The sequence below is a fragment of the Capricornis sumatraensis genome, chromosome 1 (genome assembly GCF_032405125.1).
Source record: "Capricornis sumatraensis isolate serow.1 chromosome 1, serow.2, whole genome shotgun sequence".
Classification (NCBI taxonomy): domain Eukaryota; kingdom Metazoa; phylum Chordata; class Mammalia; order Artiodactyla; family Bovidae; genus Capricornis; species Capricornis sumatraensis.
Window position 1 is genome coordinate 218,248,568 of NC_091069.1, and position 24,435 is coordinate 218,273,002.

The 24,435-nt window shown below is 40.8% G+C and overlaps 1 protein-coding gene across 2 annotated transcripts in view; it reads left to right on the plus strand.

The window, feature by feature from the left end:
- Nucleotides 1-24,177, plus strand: part of PLCH1 (phospholipase C eta 1) — a 228,812-nt gene extending 204,635 nt beyond the window's left edge. The window contains exons 15-22 of one of the 2 annotated variants that reach the window (XM_068976262.1): nucleotides 1,943-2,122; nucleotides 2,213-2,320; nucleotides 3,756-3,880; nucleotides 14,818-14,902; nucleotides 16,847-16,993; nucleotides 17,214-17,293; nucleotides 19,329-19,683; nucleotides 22,106-24,177. In XM_068976262.1, the coding sequence (XP_068832363.1) occupies nucleotides 1,943-2,122; nucleotides 2,213-2,320; nucleotides 3,756-3,880; nucleotides 14,818-14,902; nucleotides 16,847-16,993; nucleotides 17,214-17,293; nucleotides 19,329-19,683; nucleotides 22,106-24,177 (3,152 nt within the window). The remainder of the gene's footprint in view (nucleotides 1-1,942; nucleotides 2,123-2,212; nucleotides 2,321-3,755; nucleotides 3,881-14,817; nucleotides 14,903-16,846; nucleotides 16,994-17,213; nucleotides 17,294-19,328; nucleotides 19,684-22,105) is intronic. The other variant, XM_068976268.1, reaches the window with a different exon arrangement.
- The last annotated feature ends 258 nt before the right edge of the window (nucleotides 24,178-24,435 follow it).

Below are 24,435 nucleotides of genomic sequence, written 5' to 3' on the forward strand. Positions count from 1 at the left end.
TCTTTGGGACCCCATGGACTGTAGCCTGCTAGACTCTTCTGTCCATGGGATTCTCCAGGCAAGAATACTGGAGTGGGTTGCCATTCCCTTCTCCAGGGAATCTTCCCAACCTAGGAATCAAACCCAGGTCTCCTGCATTGCAGGTGGATTTTTTACTGACTGAGCTACAAGGGAAGCCAATAACTACCTGCAGCTAGAAAATAAACTTGGGGAGTATTTTAATGGAGTTAGAGGTATATTTGGTTCATAGAAATATAATTTCTACTGCATGCCTCAGGAAATCATAATCCCATTAGCTTAATGGAAAATAATACTGAGGATTGTTTAGTTCTTGAACATCACCTATTTTTGTCTTGTGTGTGTGTATCTATACCACAAAATAAGTAATAGATAATGAATGCATGGCTTATCCTAATGTAAAACACTCAGCTCTATTAATATACTAATTGACATGTTCCTAATTAGCAAGGTCATCTTACTGATGATGTGGTGTGCCTAATTTATGTAGAGAGAGAAAAGAGTGTACTAATTTTAGTGCTGTTACATCTGAAGGTGGTTTGTCACAAAGACTATATTTTCTTTTATTATGTTCAAAGTATTCCTCATCAACACCTACAAGTATGATCATTTTTAGTATGCTTGAGATATGTAACCTTGCTAAAAAGTTATGTCAATAAGATATATATGATAAGGAGTCTGTATGCAGGAAATCATCAAATTAACACTGTAATTCTCTAATTTCTTTGCCTCTCACTTATATTTATGACTGTTTCAAGTTCCAACTCTAGAATGTAGTTGCTAGTCAATTTGGCCAGTATTTAATATCTAAGACTGTACAACCCCAAGGACCACAGGGGCCCTGGGAGACTGTGCACAAATTAATTTGTACAGTTCAGGTCCAGTAAAACAGTAATTCAACTCTGGTTCATGGGCCATGTCCTTCAGTCTGGGTTCAGAGTACACACTGGAATGAAAATGAGACTCTGGGGAAGTTTAGGCTGGTCTCTTCCAACAGGTCCAGATGAGATTGGGTGGTCATTTTAGGGATGAGGTATGGATATTTACTGAAGAAGTAGGAGTGGTGGGGCATTCTAGATGTGTGGCACAAAAAGACAGAATTGGGAGAAAGGGGTAGGATATTAAATATTTGGAGGTTTACTCCATCGTGACCCCCTAACTTGTAGCATCGTTGGCCGTAGATTATCCCTTTCTGATGATGCTCCAACCAGAAACTTTAATATCAGCTTCCTGTTTTTTTTTTTTTTCACCTCCCATTTTTTCCCATTATTTATAAACTTGGCTAGGTGGATATTCTTTATAATATTCTTTTGAATTCTTTTTCCATTATTATTCCTTTCTCCCAAACAGGTTTTGACTGGCTTCAAGATTCTATTCAAATCAACTTTAAAACCCAATTTTCCTGTTTTGGAATTACTCTTTTCCCTTTATTTTCTTAAGCCTCAAATGCAGTCACTTAATGTGTTTCACACGTGTGCTTTCTAAATGATGCCTTCCATGATTGTCTCCCTTTTATCAGGAATGAGTTGCATAGATAGTTTTATTTATCCATAGGTGTCTTGCTCTCTGGCAAAGCTATTCTGTTTGAATCAGGCACCTAGAAAATGTTCCCTCTCTACCCTCTTCCTACTAGCCAGATCAACATGAAGTAAGGAGATAAGAGAATGCTCTTGAGAGAATATGGGATTCAAAAATAGACAGTTATCTGAACAAGATGCAAAGCTCTGATTTGAAATGGTAAAAGAGTCCTGGGAGTGGGATTTTATAGATCTTTCTTGCTCGGGAGCTGAGCCTCTTCTGGTTGAATTCGCTCTTTCCCTCTGCCTTTTATTATTGGTGTAATCGGACTCAGGATCTTGCATGAGTGGTGTTTTCTTTGCCGCAGTTCTCACATTTCTGTTTTCTTTGTTAAAACCCGCGTTAGGAACCACAGGAAATGTGTTATCCTTTAGTGAAACAAGAGCACATCAAGTGGTTCAGCAGAAATCAGAGCAATTCATGATTTATAACCAAAAGCAGCTCACGAGGATTTATCCCTCCGCCTACCGCATCGATTCCAGTAACTTCAACCCTCTGCCCTACTGGAACGCAGGTTGCCAGCTAGGTGTGTATACCTCTGGGAGGAGCAGTTCTCCGTGGGTCTGAGTCTAGGCTGCTATGTTACCTAATTCTCTTAAACTTTGAACTTGCACAGTGGCACTGAACTACCAGTCTGAAGGGCGAATGATGCAGTTAAATCGAGCCAAATTCAAGACAAACGGCAACTGCGGCTACGTTCTCAAACCCCAGCAGATGTGCAAAGGTGTGTGTTAAATTCATAGTCGTATCTCTGAAAGCAAGAGACATTACTGAAGGAGCACTCGGGAAAGCAGAGTGCCTCAGCGTTTTGCAACATGATTTTTAAAAATGAGAAAAATTAAGTATTGGAATGTAAATAAAGAACTCTTTTTAAAAAATAGTTATTTTTAATCAAAGGTTAATTGCAATATTCTGTTGGTTTCCACCCATACATCAACATGGATCAGCCATAGGTATATATATGTCCCCTCCCTCCCACCTCCCACCTCATCCCAGCCCTCTAGGATGTCACAGAGCCCAGGTTTGTGTTCCCTGAGTTATACAGCAAATTCCTGTTGGTTATCCCATTTTACATATGTTAGTGCGTATGTTTCCATGATCCTGTTTCTGTTTGTCCCACCCTCTCCTTCCTGCTCCCACTACCCTGTTCGTAAGTCTGTTTTCTGTGTCTGCATCTCCACTGCTGCCATACAAATAGGTTCATCAGTACCATCTTTCTAGATTCCATGTATATGTGTTAATATACAGTATATTTGTTTTTCTCTTTCTGACTTACATTACTCTGTATAACAGGCTCTAGGTTCATCCACCTCATTAGTGCTGACTGAAATGTGTTCCTTTTTAATGGCTGAGTAATATTCCACTGTATATATGTACCACATATTCTCTACCCATTCATCTGTCCATGGGCATCTAGGTTGCTTCCATGTCCTGGCTGTTGTAAATAGTGCTGCAGTGAACATTGGGTTACCTGTGTCTTTTTCAGTTATGGTTTTTTCAGTGTTTATGCCCAGTATTGGGATTGTTGGGTCATATGGTAATTTTATTCCTAGATTTTTAAGGAATCACCATACTGTCTTCCATAGTGGCTGTATCAACTTGGAATGTAAATAACTCTTGTCACCACTGTTTAATAATTCGGTAGCCTTCCCTGGTAGGCTGGTGTTTGGCCTTCCCCTGTAGCTCAGCTGGTAAGGAATCTGCCTGCAATGCAGGAGACCCCAATTCGATTCTTGGGTCAGGAAGATCCCCTGGAGAAGGGATAGGCTACCCACTCTAGTATTCATGGGCTTCCCTGGTGGCTCAGATGGTGAAGAATCTGCCTGCAATGCGGGAGACCTGGATTCAATCCCTGGGTTGGGAAGATCCCCTGAAGGAGGGCATGGCTACCCACTCCAGTATTCTTGCCTGGAGAATCCCCATGGACAGAGGAGCCTGGCAGGCTACAATCCATGGGGTTACAAAGAGTCAGACATGACTGAGTGACTAAACCACCCATGCAGTATATTTAATTGTTTAAATCCCAGGCTCCTCTGTCCCTGGGTATTCTCCAGGCGAGAATACTGGAGTGGGTTGCCATTCCCTTCTTCAGCATGTGTGCATATGTACGTGTAATTTCCATGCTACCAACCTTAGATATTAACCTCTATTTGTCTTAGGTACTTTCAACCCTTTCTCAGGTGATCCACTTCCTGCCAACCCCAAAAAACAGCTCATCCTGAAAGTGATCAGTGGACAACAACTCCCCAAACCTCCAGATTCCATGTTTGGAGACCGAGGAGAGGTAAGCCATGTATGACCAAGTGGTTAGTTATGTGATTATCTTACTGTGTTTACATTTCAGCTGAGGGTGCTGCGGAGGTATGCATGTGTGTGTTTGTCAATGAGCCCTGACCTCAGCTTCTCAGATATTAACTGACTTCCTGGCAGAGTACACACAGTTCCTTCTGGAATGCAGTTCATCGTCTGTTTTGGAGGCATGAGTGCAATACAATTCAATTCACAATCCAAGAAGGACACAGGCAATGGTAAATTGAGATGCAAGGAGCAATTTTGTTATCAATAGAAACATCGAACAAGAGAATGTCTTCCCCTCTCTGCATTTTTCACCTGCTGTGACCCTCATGTCTGCTACACATTGGCCACCTGCTCCCTGGTCACAGACCATTCTTCCCTTGCTGCACTTCTGTTGCATGATTTTACAGTGTCTCCCTCTGTGACCACAGCCTTCGCTCTTTCCAGAGCTGTCATTCCATGATCCCCACTGTACCTGCTCTTGGCCTTCTTGGCCTCTGTTTCCTCTCTGTCAGTCAGCCCCTCCTCTGCTCATGTCCTTCCTCTCAGGAGTTGTCCATCACTTCAGGCTATCTGCCACTCCCACCTATTAAACTATTCTTTCTGGATCTTCAATGTCAATGGGGAAACCACATAGCTCTGAGTGGTCCCACCATCAACCGTGTCTCTAATCTCTGCTGAGTTCTGCAGTGCCGTCCCAGCTCCTCCTGATCAGCCCTCCATCACATTTCCCGCAGCAGATAGTGTCAACCTCTTCTCTCCTCATACGTGTATTCCCATCACTTTCTCACCTTTAGCAGATGGCTCCATGTCCTGCCTCTTGGGAAGTAGAGCTGCAGGTGGGGCCGTGTCTCCCCTGTCATCTGCAATGCCTCTGGCCTCGTCTCAGCCACCATCAGCTCTTGGCATTTCTGCTGCAGTAGGTTCTCAGCTCACTGGTCTCCCCGCTTCCATTCTGTTCTCTCAGCAGCAAGAATAGTTAAGTTGGTAGTATCAGAAAGTTTCTCCTTACTTCTTCTTCTTTCCCTTTTTTCTTTGTTGTCTGCAGAAGGGAAGACTCACTTCCTATATTTCCCCTAAGCTTTTTGCTTTGAAAAATTTCAGTCCTTAGAAAAACTGCAGGAATAGCAGAATGAACACTGTATCTTCAGCATCTAGATTCACCAATTGACTTACTAAATTTTGTTACTTTCGCTCTATCTTCCTTTCATGTGTAAATTAGTATATGGTAAATATACATATACAGTTATGCACTTGAAAGGGAGACGTAAAGCAAATATAACAAAGTTTAATTATATGTGTCACACACACACACACACGCTCATACGTATACCTTTGCTTTTCTTTGGAGAATTATTTGAGAGCAAGTTAACATCATGACCCCAACCCCTAAATACGTCAGCATTTTTCTCTCCTTTTTAAAATTTAATATAAATAAATATACTTATTTTTAATATTTATTTTGCTGTTCCGGGTCTTAGTTACAACCTTTGAGATCTTTAGTTGCAGCATGTGGGATCTAGTTCCCCGACCAAGGATGGAACCTTGCATTGGATGCAAGGAATCTTAGCCAATGGATCTCCAGTGAAGTCCAGGCATTTCTTTCTTAAAGACAAGAAGACTGAGACTTTCTTGGTGGTCGAGTGGCTAAGACTCCATGCTCTCAGTATAGGAGGGGTCCAGGTTCAACCCCTGGTCAGGGAACTGGATCCCACATGCCACAACTAAAGATCCTGCATGCTGCAATGAATACCCAGCACAGCCAAATTAATTCATTAATTAATTTTTAAAAAAGAACAAATTATCCTATATAACTGCAATACAGTCATTACACTCATGTCATTAGATATTGGCACAATAATATATTTTTCTGCTATTTTATTTTTTGTTTCTTTTAGACCTTCAGAACAACTTTATCCATCTTTTTAAGATTTTAAAATACAGTTTTGAAAGATTACTTTCCATTTACAATCATTGCAAAATATTGGCTGTATTTTCTGTGTTGTAAAGTACATCATTGACCCTATCTTACACCCAGGAGTTTGTTGGTACAATAATTTTATCTAAGATAATATGTATTCAGTTCTACTCCATTGTCCCAAAATTGTTCTTTTATTATTTTTCTTTTTAGATTCAGAATCCAAAGAAGAATCACACATTGCTTTTAGTTGTCATTTCTCTTTGGTCTTTGAAAATGTGGAACAGTTTTCCAGTTTTGTTGTCATTATATTGATATTTTTAAATGTCCAAGCCAGTTGTGTCCATAATGTCCCTCAGTTTGGATTTACCTGATTGTTTGTTCATGATTTAGTTCAGCTCAGTCACTCAGTCGTGTCCGACTCTTGGCGACCCCATGGACTACAGCATACCAAGCTTCCCTGTCCATCACCAGCTTCCGGAGATTATTCAAACTCATGTCCATCAGGGTCTTTTCCAACTCATGTCCATCAGGTCTTTCTCATCAGGTGGCCAAAATACTGCAGTTTCAGCTTCAGCATCAGTCCTTCCAGTGAATATTCAGGACTGATTTCCTTTAGTATGGACTGGTTTGACTTCCTTGCAGTCCAAGGGACTCTCAAGAGTCTTCTCCAACACCACAGTCCAACTCTCACACCCATACATGACTATTGGAAAAACCATTGCTTTGACTAGATGGACCTTTGTTGGCAAGTAATGTCTCTGCTTTTTAATATGCTGTCTATGTTGGTCATAGCTTTTCTTCCAAGGAGCAAGTGTCCTTGAATTTCATGGCTGCAGTCAACATCTCCACTGATTTTGGAGCACAAAAAAAATAAGGTCTGTCACTGTTTCCATTGTTTCCCCATCTATTTGCCATGAAGTGATGGGACCAGATGCCATGATCTTAGTTTTCTGAATGTTGAATTTTAAGCCAACTTTTTCACTCTCCTCTTTCACTTCCATGAAGAGCCTCTTTAGTTCTTCTTCGCTTTCTGCCATAAGGGTGGTGTCATCTGCATATCTGAGCTTATTGATTTCTCCTGGCAGACTTGGTTCTAGCTTGTGCTTCATCCAGTCTAGCATTTCTCATGATGTATTCTGCATAGAAGTTAAATAAGCAGGGTGACAATATACAGCCTTGACGTACTCCTTTCCCGATTTGGAACCAGTCTATTGTTCCATGCCCAGTTCTAACTTTTGCTTCTGGATCTGCATACAGATTTCTCAGGAGGCAGGTAAGGTGGTCTGGTAGTCCCATCTCTTGAAGCATTTTCCACAGTTTATTGTGATCCACACAATCAAAGGCTTTGGCATAGTCCATAAAGCAGAAGTATATGTTTTTCTGGAACTCTTTTGCATTTTTGATGATCCAACAGATGTTGGCAATTTGATCTCTGGTTCCTCTGTCTTTTCTAAATCCAGCTTGAGCATCTAGAAGTTCACGATTCACGTACTGTTGAAGCCTGGTTTGGAGAATTTTGAGCGTGACTTTGCTAGCGTGTGAGATGAGTGCAATTGTGCATGGTTACAATCAGAATACACATATCTGTCAGGAATGCTGCATGGGCAATGTGTTTCCTTCTCAGTGCATCGTATCAGGGGCCATGTTATGTCGGTTTATCCCAGGACTTGGCTAAGGGAGTTTCTTCCAGATGTTTTTCATTGCATAGTTATCTCTTTATCTTTGTAATATATAGTTTGTGGTATTAAAGTTATCTTTTAAATGTAAGAGTATCTTTATTTTATAGTTAAAGTAAAATCCAACCTCTTTATCGTGGCTCATGAGGTTCTCTGTCAGGAGATTTTAACTCTTTCTTGAGCCACAGAAAAAGATGTTATCAGGTGAGGCCTTTGTGCACTTTCTCAGTGTTTTTAAATGCATACAATAAACAGATAAAGTGACACTTTAGGAAGCTACTGCTGCTGCTGCTAAGTCCCTTTAGTCGTGTCTGACTCTGTGCAATCCCATAGATGGCAGCCCACCAGGCTCCCCCATCCCTGGGATTCTCCAGGCAAGAACAGTGGAGTGGGTTGCCATTTCCTTCTCCAATGCATGAAAGTGAAAAGTGAAAGTGAAGTCGCTCAGTCGTGTCTGACTCGTAGTGACCCGATTGACTGGAGCCTACCAGGCTCCTCCGTCCATGGGATTTTCCAGGGAAGAGTACTGGAGTGGTTGCTATTGCCTTCTCCGTTAGGAAGCTAATTATATTGAAATTCACTTATCAATATATTAGAAACAAGTTGTGACATACAAATATGTGTGCAGTAAATAGCAGGATCTAGAGAGAGGCGTTGAATAACTATTAGATGAGTACGGGTGACACAGAGATTTCTGTCACGACCATAATGTGACTTAAACACCTGTGATTTCTGTCAGATACAAAGTTATAGTACTAATATTCTATTTGTGCTTTATGGAAAATGAAAATGAAAATACAGTTTTCCTCTCATCTTGGCTCATTGAATTTTCAGCCTGTGATCTCTCACATTATTCATTATCTCTGAGAGTGAAATAACTTTTCTTGCTCCCAATCAGAAAATTGTCATCTTTTTTATTTTTTATTTTTTTTTAATTTTTTTTTGCTGTACAGCACAGGGAACATAGCCTTTATTTTGTGATAATTTTAAATGGAGTAGAATCTAAAAATGTTGAATCACTGTGTTGTACAGCAGAAACTAATATAATATTGTAAACCCACTGTACTTCAATTAAAAAAATAAATAAATAAAACATGGAAATAATTGAGAATAAAGCATTTCATTTAGAAAATTTATTAAGAGTAGTTTAAGCATTGTTTGCCTTTTTCCTGTCCTATAACTTAAAATTCAGAGTGAACATTTTTTTATGCCTTGACAAATTGTCATACTCCTGAGTTTGGATCAGGCACCTACATTTTATCATTTACATTTTCAATGTCATGAAACATCTCTGAGTGTTCCTTTAACGTGAACTTTTGTGCCAGCATCATATCCTACGGGATATCCTTTCCGCTACAATCATTTTCCTCATTTATGTCAGGCAAGTTCACTTTCACTAAGCAGTTGTGGCTGCACATCCCAGGTCTCTGGAGAGCGAAGGTGTCAACATCCCCAGGGTCCATGGTCTTTTAGTTGTATCCAGAGAAAGTTCCAGCGTTATCACTATCTGCGCTTTCATCTAGTAGCCAGTCCCCTCTTTTGGTTATTTTGTTCAGTGTCCCGTGGGTTTGTTTATTACTGGGAGACAAGGAGGCAACACAATTGCATGTTTTGCTGGCTCTCAGTTGCCTGAAAAACAGATGCATGGTGACCAGCTGCCAGCAGACTTGAAAAGAAGTGACAAGATGACATGCGTCTGTTATTATGTAGTGAAGTTTGTACTTTATACTATATTCAGCTAATATTCCATGAAGACTTATATTTGAAAAGTGTTGGGAAGAACGTACATTATTTAATTAAAATGTCATAACTGAAATTCAAAGCGAGTACTGCCTATTTTGCACCGAATTCAAATCATGCATATAAACTCTGTTAATTTTCACCTTTTCTTCGCTCTCCACATCTACTCAGTTACTATCTCCTGGACATTCTGCCTCCTAAATCTCTCCCTATTCTTGCTGCTACTGTTCAGCTCCATTCTCCTGGCATGTCACCTGGATTACAGCTTTGATGAAGCAGACACTGTTTTCTCAGGTTTACAGATGAGGAAACTGAAGCACAGATGTTACACAATTTGCCCAAGTCCAGCAGTGTTGAAGCTGGAAGTCGTCCTTCAAGCCTGTGGTGGCTGCTGCTATTTTTTTCCTAATTGGAGGATGATTGCTTTACAACATTGTGTTGGTTTCTGCTGTACAAAAATGTGATTCAGCTATAAGTATACATGTATCTCCTCTCTGCCTCCCACATGCCCCCATTCCATGCCTCTAGGTTATCACAGAGCACCAAGCTGAACTCCCTGTGTTATGCAGCTGCTTCCCACTAGCTATGTATTTTACACATGATAGTGTGTATACGTCAGTGCTACTCTCTGTGACATCTTAATTCCTTAATTTAGATTTAATTAAATTAAACCTCTTAAATTCCTTAAAAACAGGAGTCGTATTTATTCAGTTCAGTTCAATCGCTCGGTCGTGTCCAACTCCTTGTGACTCCATGAATCGCAGCACGCCAGGCCTCCCTGTCCATCACCAACTCCCGGAGTTTACTCAAACTCATGTCCATCCAATCGGTGATGCCATCCAGCCGTCTCATCCTCTGTCGTCCCCGTCTCCTCCTGCCCACAATCCCTGCCAGCATCAGGGTCTTTTCCAATGAGTCAACTCTTCTCATGAGGTGGCCAAAGTATTAGAGTTTCAGCTTCAGCATCAGTCCTTCCAATGAACACCCAGGACTGATCTCCTTTAGGATGGACTGGTTGGATCTCCTTGCAGTCCAAGGGACTCTCAAGCGTCTTCTCCAACACCACAGTTCAAAAACATCAGTTCTTCAGCACTCAGCTTTCTTCACAGTCCAACTCTCACATCCATACAAGACCATTGGAAAAACCATAGCCTTGACTAGATGGACCTTTGTTGGCAAAGTAATGTCTCTGCTTTTGAGTATGCTATCTAAGTTGGTCATAACTTTTCTTCCAAGGAGCAAGTGTCTTTTAATTTCATGGCTGCAGTCACCATCTCCATTGATTTTGGAGCCCCCCAAAATAAAGTCTGACACTGTTTCCACTGTTTCCTCATCTATTTGCCATGAACCCTGCTTATTTATGCAGAGTACATCATGAGAAATGCTGGGCTGGAGGAAGCACAAGCTAGAATCAAGATTGCCTGGAGAAATATCAATAACCGCAGATAGGCAGATGATACCACCTTTACGGCAGAAAGTTAAGAGGAACTAAAAAGCCTCTTGAAAGTGAAAGAGAAGAGTGAAAAATTTGGCCTTAAAGGTCAACATTCAGAAAACTTAGATAACTGGTCCCATCATTTCATGGGAAATAGATGGGGAAACAGTGGAAACAGTGTCAGACTTTATTTTTGGGGGCTCCAAAATCACTGCAGATGCTGATTGCAGCCATGAAATTAAGAGACACTTACCCCTTGGAAGGAAAGTTATAACCAACCTAGATAGCATATTCAAAAGCAGAGACATTACTTTGCCAACAAAGGTCCGTCTAGTCAAGGCTATGGTTTTTCCAGTGGTCATGTATGGATGTGAGAGTTGGACTGTGAAGAAAGCTGAGGGCCGAAGAATTGACGCTTTTGAACTGTGGTGTTAGAGAAGACTCTTGAGAGTCCCTTGGACTGCAAAGATATCCAGCCAGTCCATTCAAAAGGAGATCAGTCCTGTGTGTTCTTTGGGAAGGAATGATGCTAAAGCTGAAACTCCAGTACTTTGGCCACCTCATGAGAAGAGTTGACTCATTGGAAAAGACTCTGATGCTGGGAGGGACTGTGGGCAGGAGGAGCAGGGGACGACAGAGGATGAGATGGCTGGATGCATCATCGACTTGATGGACATGAGTTTGAGTAAACTCTGGGAGTTGGTGATGGACAGGCAGGCCTGGCATGCTGCGATTCATGGGGTCGCAAAGAGTCGGACACGACTGAGCGACTGAGCTGAACTGATGGGACCAGATGCCATGATCTTATTTTTCCGGATGTTGAGCTTTAGGCTAACTTTTTCACTCTCCTCTTTCACTTTCATCAAGAGGCTCTTTAGTTCCTCTTCACTTTCTGCCATAAGGGTGGTGTCATCTGCATATCTGAGGTTATTGATATTTCTCCCGGCAATCATGATTGCAGCTTGTTCTTCATCCAGTCCAGCGTTTCTCATGACGTACTCTGCATATAAGTTTAATAAGCAGGGTGACAATATACATCCTTGACATACTCCTTTTCCTGTTTGGAACCAGTCTGTTGTTCCATGTCCAGTTCTAACTGTTGCTTCCTGACCTGCATATAGGTTTCTCAAGACGCAGGTCAGGTGGTCTAGTATTCCCATCTCTTTCAGAATTTTCCACAGTTTATTGTGATCCACAGAGTCAAAGGCTTTGACATAGCCAATAAAGCAGAAGTAGATGGTTTTCTGGAACTCTCTTGCTTTTTTGATGATCCAGCAGATGTTGGCAATTTGATCTCTGGTTCCTCTACCTTTTCTAAAACCAGCTTGAACATCTGGAAGTTCATGGTTCACATATTGCTGAAGCCTGGTTTGGAGAACTTTGAGCATTACTAGTGTGTGAGATGAGTGCAATTGTGCGGTAGTTTGAGCATTCTTTTGCATTGCCTTTCTTTGGGATTGGAATGAAAACTGACCTTTTCCAGTCCTGTGGCCACTGCTGAGTTTTCCAAATTTGCTGGCATGTTGGGTGCAGCACTTTGACAGCATCATCTTTCAGGATTTGAAATAGCTCAACTGGAATTCCATCACCTCCACTAGCTTTGTTTGTAGTGATGCTTTCTAAGGCCCACTTGACTTCACATTCCAGGATGTCTGGCTCTAGGTGAGTGATCATACCATCGTGATTATCTGGGTCATGAAGATCTTTTTTGTACAGTCTTCTGTGTATTCTTGCCACTTCTTAATATCTTCTGCTTCTGTTAGGTCCATACCATTTCTGTCCTTTATTGAGTCCATCTTTGCATGAAATGTTCCCTTGGTATCTCTAATGTTCTTGAAGAGATCTCTAGTCTTCCCCACTCTGTTGTTTTCCTCTCTTTCTTTGCATTGGTTGCTGAGGAAGGCTTTCTTATCTCTCCTTGCTATTCTTTGGAACTCTGCATTCAGAATCTTATATCTTTCCTTTTCTCTTTTGCTTTTCGCTTCTCTTCTTTTCACAGCTATTTGTAAGGCCTCCTCAGACAGCTATTTTGCTTTTCTGCATTTCTTTTTCTTGGGGATGGTCTTGATCCCTGTCTCCTAATGGAGTAGCCATCATGGTCAACAGGAGAGTCCGAAATGCAGTACTTGAATGGTCATATTTATTAGCTGCCCCCAAATCCAAGACCTCAGTGGTACAGTTTTACCATATGGTTCTATTCTAAGGAACAACTTCTGTTTGCAAAGAATTAATTCAAAATGTGTAAACTTTAGCTGACTTATTTAGTAAACCAAAAATATGTCTATCCACTTGTCTCAAAGTGTTTTTCCATCAGACCTCTATCTTATATTCCTTGACACTCGCCTTCCCAAACTGTATTCATCTTACTCTCCAAAGTCCTAAAACAGTATTTTCCCAGACTTAGCAACTCCCTCCTTTCTGGGTCCTTTAGGATTTTATTCCTTCATTGCTCCTTATCCAGTACTGGAATGACAAAAGAGAGCTTACAAACGGCCAACAAAGGAAGATTCCTCCCTCAGAGGACAGGGATGTGGGGGAGGTAAAGGTTTTTTTGGCCATACCCGGCATATGGGATCTTAGTTCCTGCAGTGGAACCACTGGACCACAAGAGAATTCCCTCATATTTTTCACCTTTTTAAATACTTTAAACTTTGCATCATAGTACTCAATTGATTTAACTATGTTAAATTGCACAAGTCAAGTGTGGATAACTTGATTAATTATTATGTACCCAGATCAAGATAGAACATATCCAGCACCCCTAGAAGACTTCCATATACCTTCCCAGTCAATATCTACTCCTAAGCCTCCGCTCCTTCCATCAAATACCAGCCTAATCACAATAGATTGATTTAGTCTGTGCTTGAACATTATGTAAATAGACTCTGACATATATGTAAATAGACTCTTAAATATACATCAGTTCAATTCAGTCACACAGTCGTGTCAAGACTCTTTCTGACCCCATGAACCACAGCATGCCAGGCCTCCCTGTCCATCACCAACTATCGGAGTCTACGCAGACCCATGTTCACTGAGTCAGTGAGGCCATCCAACCATCTCATCCTCTGTCATCACCTTCTCCTTCTGCCCTCAGTCTTTCCCAACATTAAGGTCTTTTCAAATGAGTCAGCTCTTCGCATGAGGTGGCCAAAATATTGGAATTTCAGCTTCAACATCAGTCCTTCTAATGAACTCCCAGGACTGATCTCCTTTAGGATGGACTGGTTGGATCTCATTGCAGTCCAAGGGCCTCTCAAGAGTCTTCTCCAACACCAGAGTTCGAAGCATCAATTCTTTGGCGCTCAGCTTTCTTTATAATCCAACTCTCACATCCATACATGACTACTGGAAAAACCATAGCCTTGACTAGATGGACCTTTGTTGACAAAGTAATGTCTCTGCTTTTTAATGTGCTGTCTAGTTTGATCATAACTTTCCTTCCAAGAAGTAAGTGTCTTTAAATTTCATGTCTGCAATCACCATCTGCAGTGATTTTGGAGCCCCCCAAAATAAAGTCAGCCACTGTTTCCACTGTTTCCCCATCTATTTACCATGAAGTGATGGGACTGGATGCCATGATCTTAGTTTTCTGAATGTTGAGCTTTAGGCCAACTTTTTCACTCTCTTCTTTCACTTTCATCAAGAGGCTCTTTAGTTCTTTTTCACTTATATATGTAAACATATATATATATATCCTTTTATGACTTGTTCCACATTTTGGTTATGTAGAGAACTTTGTTATCTTTTCATTGTTGTGTAATTTTATTAAATGAATCTTCCACCATTTATCCATCCAACTCATCATGGACATTTAGTTTGTTTCCAGTGTGTGGCTATTATGAATTCACCTGCTCTGAGCATTTTTGCATAGACAGAAGCTCTCATTTTTGTTGGGTACATAACCTCAACTAGAGTCATAGATTCATTGGATAAAGTTTGTGTAGCATTAGTAGATATTGGTAAATAACAATGTAATCTTTTTTCTTTCATGCCTCATATCTGACTCTGTTGCACCTGATACAATTTCTCTTTCTTAGTAAGGACCTAAGTGGATTGCTGTTGATATATGACTTTTTGGCTAATGTTCTTCAATTAACATATATGTAGAAATGTATCAGTGGTAATAACTAATGCTTTTAATCTTTTTATAGATCATCGATCCTTTTGTTGAAGTTGAAATTATTGGATTGCCGGTAGATTGTTCTAAAGATCAAACTCGTGTGGTAGATGACAATGGTAAGATCTCTGTTCACTTTTAATAAAGATGCTTTAGAGGTAGAATTTGCACCGAAAAGGAAAAACGTGTCTGTGTGGGCTTCCCTGGTGGCTCAGACGATAAGGAATCTGCCTGCAATGTGGGAGACCTGGGTTCGATCCCTGCATTGGGAAGACCACCTAGAGAAGGGGTAGAAAGAGAAAGTCTAGAGGTTCATTGGAGAGACTGATGCTGAAGCTGAAACTCCAATACTTTGGCCACCTCATGCAAAGAGTTGACTCATTGGAAAGACCCTGATGCTGGGAGGGACTGGGGACAGGAGGAGAAGGGAGCGACAGAAGGTGAGATGGCTGGATGGCATCACCGACTCGATGGACGTGAGTTTGAGTAAACTCCGGCAGTTGGTGATGGACAGGGAGGCCTGGGATGCTGCGATTCATGGGGTCGCAAAGAGTTGGACACGACTGAGTGACTGAACTGAACTGAACTGAGACAGGCTTTCAGAGGAGTTTAAAGAAAGGGATTTGAGCATTCAAGAGTAGCAGAAACTTGTTATTTAGGAAATAACATGCTTAAAGTAAGTAAGGTTCCCATACTGCATTTTCCTACCTGTGCTCAATGAATTTTTTTAGTCTCAGAAGTAATTGAGATGTCACCACTAAATCAACAAAAAGTATGCTTTCTCTTGTTCAGGAGGGACATCTCAATGATTGTCCATAATTATTTCATTAACTAAGGCATTAGAGTTAAGTGGCTGATTCCTCCTTGATACATATGTTTAATATCACTGATTTTCAGTTTTAGAAAAGAAAAACAAACTTATAGAGTACTTGACTTTTTATCCATTTGATTAATTTATCTGAGAGAATTTTACCAAGAAATGAATGTTTTTGGCTTATAGAATTTGAGTGAAATTATATGCTTTTCCTATTTATTTTCAGTACCTATGAAAATATATCATCTTTCTTGTATTAAGGTCTTGCTTCATTAGATTCCACTGGGAATCAACAGTGCTTCATCTCACTTGGCTTTGTCACTAGTTGTATGACTTTAGGCACATTATTTTCTCTGAATATCTGTTTTCTCAACTATAACATAAGCATTATATTTCCTGTGTTAAAAATGAGCATGGGTACTTGTATATTTTTTTAACAGTTACATATTTTTGAAAGTCAGTAATATATATTTTTTCATTAATTAGGGAAAGAACCTCTGCCCTACCACCCTTAGAGGATTGCCATAAGAATTAAATAGGATAATATATGTAGAGTGGGTCTTCCTTGGTGGCTTAGCGGTAAAGAATCTGCCTGCAATTCAGGAGACACGGGTTCAATCCCTGGGTTGGGAAGATCCCCTGGAGAAGGAGATGGCAACTACTCCAGTATTCTTGTCTGGGAAATCCCATGGACAGAGGAGCCTGTGGGCTACAGTCTACAGGGTCACGAAAGAGTTGGACACAACTGAAAAATTAAACAGTGACAACAACATTTGTACAATAACACTGAAACCTTACAGAATGCTTGCTGGTGATGATAACAGCAAACGTTTTAGTGGGTGAGAAGCACCGCTTTATTGGGGTGAGGTAGGGGTGGGGGAGAGGAATCATTCTTTATTGTTTTCGCTAAAACATTATTCTTAGCTCACTACTATAGATACCTTTTGAGCTTACTGAAACATTTTAAATATTGCCTAGAAGAGCCTTCTCTACAATGCAGTTTTGCTTCAAGGATTATTAGAATTGATGTAATAATTTACAGGCAATTTTCTTACCAATTATTTTCTAGCAATGGGGGTAAGTTCCAAGGGTTTATTTCAGTAAGGCATCCTGGGGTGGCTCTGTTGTCTTCACCAGTTTAATAACCATTGCAAGCAATTTTCACTGTCTGCTTTGCAGATGTTGCCGCTAAATCATTTTTAGCCAACCCCTTTTGCTTTTTCAATTTATCTTTTCCTATTTCTCTCAGGATTTAACCCTGTATGGGAAGAAACCCTGACATTTACAGTACACATGCCAGAAATAGCTTTGGTCCGGTTCCTCGTGTGGGATCATGATCCAATTGGACGAGACTTTGTTGGGCAAAGAACTGTGACCTTCAGCAGCTTGGTGCCTGGTAATTCTGGCTGAACTTTTCTCTCTAGACCATTCCTTGTTCTTTGGAAGATGTGATATGCAATATACATGATACATGGCATATATGATATATAAAGTATTGTTATATGATAATGTGAGTGTTAATATAACTATTGTCAAGTCAGGTATTTAATTCTATTTCACCCATGGAAAAGTCAAACATGAGTTCAAGTAAAAGGTAACTACTTCTCTTTTATCAGGCTACCGGCATGTCTACTTGGAAGGACTGACAGAAGCATCTATATTTGTCCACATAACAATCAATGAAATCTATGGAAAGGTGAGAATGATCACAGGGCTTAAAGTCACATGCAACAATAATATGGTCCCTAACAAAGTTTTTAATTCATTGCATAAAAGGAACGTAAACTTCGACAAAATTTTTTGACAGGAAACTCTAGGAAGGCCAGCCCACGCCATGCTCCATGTGCTCTCCTGCCCTGAGGTCCTCATTCATGTGCTCCTTCCTCTGTTTAGGGGTGTCTACATGTCCCCTCCACCCAGTGGCCCTTGCTGGGCTTAACAGAACTAAGAAAACTATTACTCTCTCAGGCAATCATTTGACTAAAACAGTAAAGCTGGAGTTACATGTTTGAATTTTATTATAATCCTTAAAAAAGACTCAGCTGGCTGCAGTTGGAAATGTAGTCTCAGATGTTTGAATTACCTGTACTAACTGGGCTGTGATCCCAGCCAGTTCTAGGCAGGATGCATTCATTCAAGCGTCATGTATTTAACTGGAAACCTAAAAATCATGAATGAATTAAGGGGGTTTCATGTTTGGGAACACATGTAAGAATTAAAGATTTTAAAATTTAATTAAAAAAAAAAAAATAAAAGCCACCCACTGAACTTAAAAGGAAGAGACCATACCAGTGTCTTCTGGCTCTCTTCCAATGACAGTTTCTTCACTGCGGAGCTCACTTGAGGTTTACATATCAATAGGCTCTCGTCTGGTAATCCCAAGTCACTGGGGATTTAGTGACTGGAACAATTTTCAGGACTAGGTGTGATTTGGAGGGGCTTGGGCCCAGAAGTGTCCAGTGCTCTTTATCAGAAGGTCAGCATAGTCTGGGGCTCCTCCTCCAGAGGTTTATACATTCTCTGTGCTTCTGCTTTCTTATCTGTACCTACTTCATAAACAAATACTTTAAGAAGCTGCCTGGCACATACTAAATGCTCAGAAATGTCAGCTAATATTAATATTAAAAAGACTACAATCTGACTGGTAGGGAATGGACCAATTTGCCCTGGAAATAGGAAGTGTGTGTTTATTCTCACATCCATCAGTTAGGAGGGCTGAGCATCCTAATTTCTAAGAGTGGTAAAGTTTTATGTCTTGTGTTCAGTCCTAGATTATGCTGCTTGCTGAGATCTCTCCTCTGGCCTAAACATACACAAATGTAAATTATCCAAAAGTGATTCTTGAATTTCTTAGGAATCCCAGGTGACCTAAGCAGCATCTCTAGCATTTCACATGCTTGAAGGAAATAATAAAATTCAGAATTTGTTTAAAACTTGAGCCAGAAATAACCGGAAAGAAAATGTGTTCTGTAGGGCTTGTGTTCTCTCTCCTAAGTAAATGTCCATGTATAGCGTAAGTCATTTATTCCCTTCAAGGTGTGTTTGGGTTGAGATGCATAAACCCCAATGTGGTGGTAGTGAACTGAGCAATGAATGACACCTGCAACTAAAAATTCAAAGTGGGAGAAAGGGTTTACAGAGCATATGTGTTGTGTCATCTTCTGTTTCACTTGCGCAACCTTCTTGAATGAGGCCCAATTGTGTTTTGTTGTGCTTTTCTCCCCCCTTGCAGTGGAGCCCTTTAATACTCAACCCCAGTTACACTATATTGCACTTTCTAGGAGCTACAAAGGTAGTTTCTCAGCATGGTGTTTGGTTCTGGCTGGCGTGTTTCTATCAGTGGTCATGGCGGCATGCTCTCTCACATTGCTCCATCGTCCTGCTTACCACTTTGAAATTGCGTCTGTTGCTTTAAGGCGGCTCAAGTTCATAACAGTCTGTTCACTGTGGACACTCTTCCTACCACCTTGTCCTACCTTCTTTGGGCAGGAAACTCGTGGGCAAGCTTGATTGTGAAAATGGGAGGCTGCCTTCCTCCCAAAGTCAGGTTGATGAGACATGCATGACGTAGTGCAAGCGTGCTGTGTGCTGCCGTTTTCTTGGTTTGAATATTCTTCAGTGGCTGTAAGATTTCGTTTTCTATCCATTTTTCATGCAGCTGTTACTTGAGAGGCAAGCGGTTGACACAGTGGTATTTGCTTAACTTCTGCTTGGTCCTTTTGTGTCTTCAGAACAGACAGCTCCAAGGTTTGAAGGGGCTGTTCAATAAGAATCCCAGACACAATTCTTCAGAAAACACTTGCCATTACATTCGGAAGCGATCGATTGGAGACAAGATTCTGCGACGCACAGCCAGCGCTCCGGCCAAAGGCAGAAAAAAGAGCAAAATGGGCTTCCAAGAAATGGTAGAGATGAAGGATTCTGTTTCTGAGGCTGCAAGAGATCAAGATGGGGTCCTGAGAAGGACCACGCGGAGTTTGCAAGCACGCCCTGTCTCTATGCCTGTTGACAGAAGTCTTCTTGGGGCTCTGTCGCTGCCTGTATCTGAAACCGCAAAAGACACTGAAGGAAAGGAAAACTCTCAGGGTAAGATGCTTTAAGTTTCTCTGAGAATACACCATTTTAAGACACATTTTGGTGTCCCTAATTACCACGATCACATGGCTGGCATTTTGTAGTCAAAGTAAAATATTCTGAAAAATAGGTAATTACATTACAGTGTTACCTTTTAGACCAGATTTTAAACTTTGGCGAGAGGGTGCTGGAAGAACAATTTCCTAGTCACCTACAGCCTCAAAATAACATTGGCATCTGAAGTTGACAGTGAGGGGCCAGAGGTGATGGTGGAGAGCGTATGGGTCTATGAGGTACAACAGAGGGGCGGTGAAACGGGCATAATATGAGCAGAGAGCATGGTTTTCTTGGTGGGTACCATAGTTACTGATTATCTAAGGAGGAATAGAATTATATTGACTTTTCTGAGGTGTAGTTTTGTTGTATTTCTTTCTCACTATGCAACACGTTTCCACAATTGGAAATGTTTATGGAGAAAGAGGAAACGCCAGCTGTTAAAGTAAGCCACTTTCTTCACTTGAGAAATCTCTGCTTCCTCAAAAGGGAGCTTATTTGATGTTTTCCTGTGGCCTGTTTCCCTCCCCTGGATGTGGGCAGGGAAGGAAGCATGTTTGTAGCTCCTGTCCAGTTGTAAATGCCTCAGGCACAGGGGCCAGGTGTTACCTATCTTTTCCTCTAATTTGAGCATAATGGTTCACTCATATCGAGAACGTGATAATGAGTGGTATCTGTTTTACACGGTCCCGAAGAGCTCTGTCCTTGCATCAGTGACTCCTCCCTCACCCTAGTTTAGATAATTCAAGTGCCAAAACTGTATGCATTTGATGTCTCTGCAATGTATAAGTTTTAATTAAATCAGAATCACCTCAGACATAGAAGGTGATCCTTGTTTCTTTTAACAAAATTCTTTCATCATGCAGTCTAATTTCAGTGACCTCTTTTCTCATGAATACCATTTTGTATTGATTTTTGTTGTCAGATATGATAGGAGGACAAGTCAATTTTTCAATGGCTTCTTTGAAGGAGAAAAGGGGAGTTTAATGTTTGAAATGTTGCTAAGAGTAGTATTGGAGAAGAGATGAAATACATACTTTAAAATTTATTTTAAAACTCCACTTTGGGGGAAGTAAACTATAAATAAATATAAACTCCATTTTGGGAGGGAAATAAGGCAAAGAATGGTAATGATTAATCCTGTTAAAACCACAATCAAGATGCTAATACTGTTTAGGTGATGTTAGAAAGCAATAGTTGATATTTCTTTCCTACATTTAAAAAACAGGAACTTTATATAAGTTATTCATATATAGAGAGCATAATATATTTAGTAATATATAAATATAAAACTTGTAAATATAGAGCAATACATAACCATGCAATGATTCAAGTTACCATGTAGAAGAAAAATTAAGTGGAAAAAATTCAGAATACAGAATTGTATACATAATATAAAAGCTTACAGTGTCTATCTGAGTGGTAACATCATATAATATTTATATTTTTCCTTATAATTTTTGGGTTAATCAAGTTTTCATGATGATTTTTTTAGTTAGGAAAATAGTTAATAAGTTAAACATATTCTTTTTCAATTTTCATAACTGAAAGCATAAAATGCTATTAAAATAATGTAATTAAGAATATTAGCACACCTCATATTGTCTTAACACTATACTAAACAGGGGGATACCCTGAATTAATTTAAATTGTGTATTTTTTTAAAGTTTTCCTTCTTGTGCCTAAGATCTTGCTGCCTCTTTTAGGGGACAATGAAATATGAAATTTATGTATTTAAACTCCAAAAAATATGATCAATGGGAAATTAGATATTAGCAATGGCATAGAATTGGTGACCAAGTCTTTACTTTTACATTTTAAAGTCAACATATATTGATATTCTAATGCATTTATTGCACTTCCAATTTGTTTTAGAAATTAATTGGTCAAATTAAGTCTTTTGCCGAAATGTTTTTCAAAATGATTTGTGGGTTTTTTTGTTTGTTTTTTACTAGCACATGTATGACTTTGAAAGTTTACAGTATCTTGCTTACAGGTACCACAATACTTTGTTTAACAGAGCTGTCTTGTTCTGTTTTTATTGCCATGCTTCTGTGTAGTACAAATCTGAATAGGAAACAACTTAAGGTAATCTTCACTGTAAAAGTATGGTAACTCATTGACATTTTTTTTACAATGAATATTACATCCTTAGCTGATGTAATAGCTATTCAAAGGGAGGCTCCAGTGAAACTATATAAATATATTTTACCATTTATCCATCACACAGACACTTTGTTGCAAATCTATGCAATCCATGATTCTGTCACAATGTAACAGATTTACATTTTCCATTTGTCTGTCTGAAGGCAAACATGAGTGTTTGCAGGTCCTACATAAAGTGATATATGTCACTTAAAATATTGTTTGTTTCATTCAGCAGAAGATAAGGACGCCAGAAAAGATGGGAAGGCAAGTGTAAAAGACCAGCATTTTCCAAATTTCAACAAAAAGTTATCCTCTTCCTCCAGCGCTCTCATCCACAAAGACATCAGCCAAGGGAACTCTGCTGTTTCTACTACCAACTTGTCAATCACAGAACAGTTAGTGCCAGGTCCAAAGGGTGGGAGAACCAAATCAAACGTGTTAAGTGATTGCTGGGAACATCAGTGCCTCAGCAGATCCCTCTCTCCAAGGCAGCATTTGGCTTGTGACCCTGCAGTTAGCCCATCAAAAGATCTATGTGGTGTGAAAACCAAGGAAAATGGGAATGCTGGGGGCTTCGTGGTAGGGAAGAGCACGTTGTCAGGAAGCATCCTTTCTCAAAGCAATCTGGAGATTAAGAAGCTGGAAGGTAACTGGGATAAGGGCAGAGCTGCAACATCCTTTTCTCTGTCAGACGTCTCTACACTCTGTTCTGATGCACCCGACTTACATTCCACGGCAATTCTCCAGGAGAGTGAAATTTCCCACCTTATTGACAATGTCACTTTAACAAATGAGAATGAGCCTGGCAGTTCCATCTCGGCACTGATTGGCCAGTTTGATGAGACCAGTGACCAGGCTAACCCTACAGTTGTTTCTCATCTTCAGAGCCCTAATGTGATGTCAGGCCATCCTCCTGTGCCCACCATGGACCTAAAAATGCCCGTCAAGCCTGGCTTTTCCAATGGAAAACCCAAGTCATCCTTCCTGTGCTCATCTCCTGAGCAGATTGCATTCTCCGGACACGAGACCTGTGAATGTTCAACACACACAGCTGTTGGTGAAACTATCTCCACTCCTGTCTCTAAAACTAAACCAGACGATGACCTTTCTGGGAAGGCCATGACTGGGGCCATAGAAAAGAACCTGCCTCGGTCCTCTAGGTCTTCTCACTGCTGGTTACCAGAAAGTTCCACCCATGGAAAAGACTGGGAAGTCCTGAAGAACCCCAGCCCTGCCACTTCCACTGACTTGACACTGGAAGATGTTACAGCTGCTCCTACTCTCAGTTTAAATTCTGGGGAGAGCAGTCTCGTAGAATTGGATGGAGACTCAGAAAATCTGTCCCTAACAACCTCTGAATATAGGAGAGAGGGCCCAAGTCACCTCACTTCTCCTTTAAAAGTGAAATACAGTCCAGATGCAGTGAAACATTTTCAAAGAGGCTTGAGAAATGGCTACTGTAAAGAGACTCCCTACCCTTCTGTCTCTGAACTATTCAACAATACTCAAGATGTCAAAAATCAGAATATTTCTCGTCTAGCCTATCCGGGTGCTGGGTTTATGCATAACCACTTCTCAAATTCAGATGCAAAAACGAACCAGACCTCCGGGCCCCTGCCTTGTGCTCATGACTTGCATGCCCCTGCCCCGGAGCAGTCCACACACTCTGCTCTGAAGCTGTCCAGTCCTTGCAAATCCAAAAGTCTGGGGGACTTAACGTCAGAGGACATCGCCTGTAATTTTGAAAGCAAGTACCAGTGTATTAGTAAGAGCTTCGTTACCACTGGCATCAGAGACAAGAAGGGTATGACTGTAAAAACAAAGTCGTTAGAGCCTATGGATGCCCTGACCGAGCAGCTGCGGAAACTTGTGTCCTTTGACCAGGAAGATGGCTGCCAAGTGCTGTACTCCAAGCAAGATGCCAATCAATTCCCCAGGGCCTTGGTCAGGAAGTTGTCATCCAGAAGTCAGAGCAGAGTGCGCAATATTGCCAGTCGTGCCAAGGAGAAGCAGGAAGCCAACAGGCAGAAGAGTGTGAACCCCAGCACTGTGGGAGGAGTGGTTCTTCGAAGCAAGCCGTGTGCGCCGGCGCCCACAGGGAACCGGCACTCCACCGGCTCCTACATCGCGGGCTACCTGCGGAGCGCCAAGGGCGGCAGCATGGAGGGCCGCGGGATCCCCGAGGGCGCATGCGCAGCCCTGCGCTCCGGCCACGCCGACAGGTTCTGTTCACATCATTCTGTTCTGCAGACCGAACCCAGCAGTGATGATAAACCAGAAATTTATTTTCTTTTGAGACTGTGAATTACATAAAGCTGCATTTTCGCTGTTAATAAGATATTCTGTAGAATGTCTGAGTTTTCAGGAAATATGGTCCTTGGCTTTGAGATGATTTTCAGATGTATTTTTAAACTCGTATTACAGCCTCCTTTTGACTCCGTGTGTTCTTTTTGCATTTGTATATAGACCCCGGTGACATTTCCTGTGTACCTCTGATCTTCCCTCCCTGAGGTGTGAACTCCATTGGTATGATATAGGTGCATGCCCTAGATGTGAAACTTC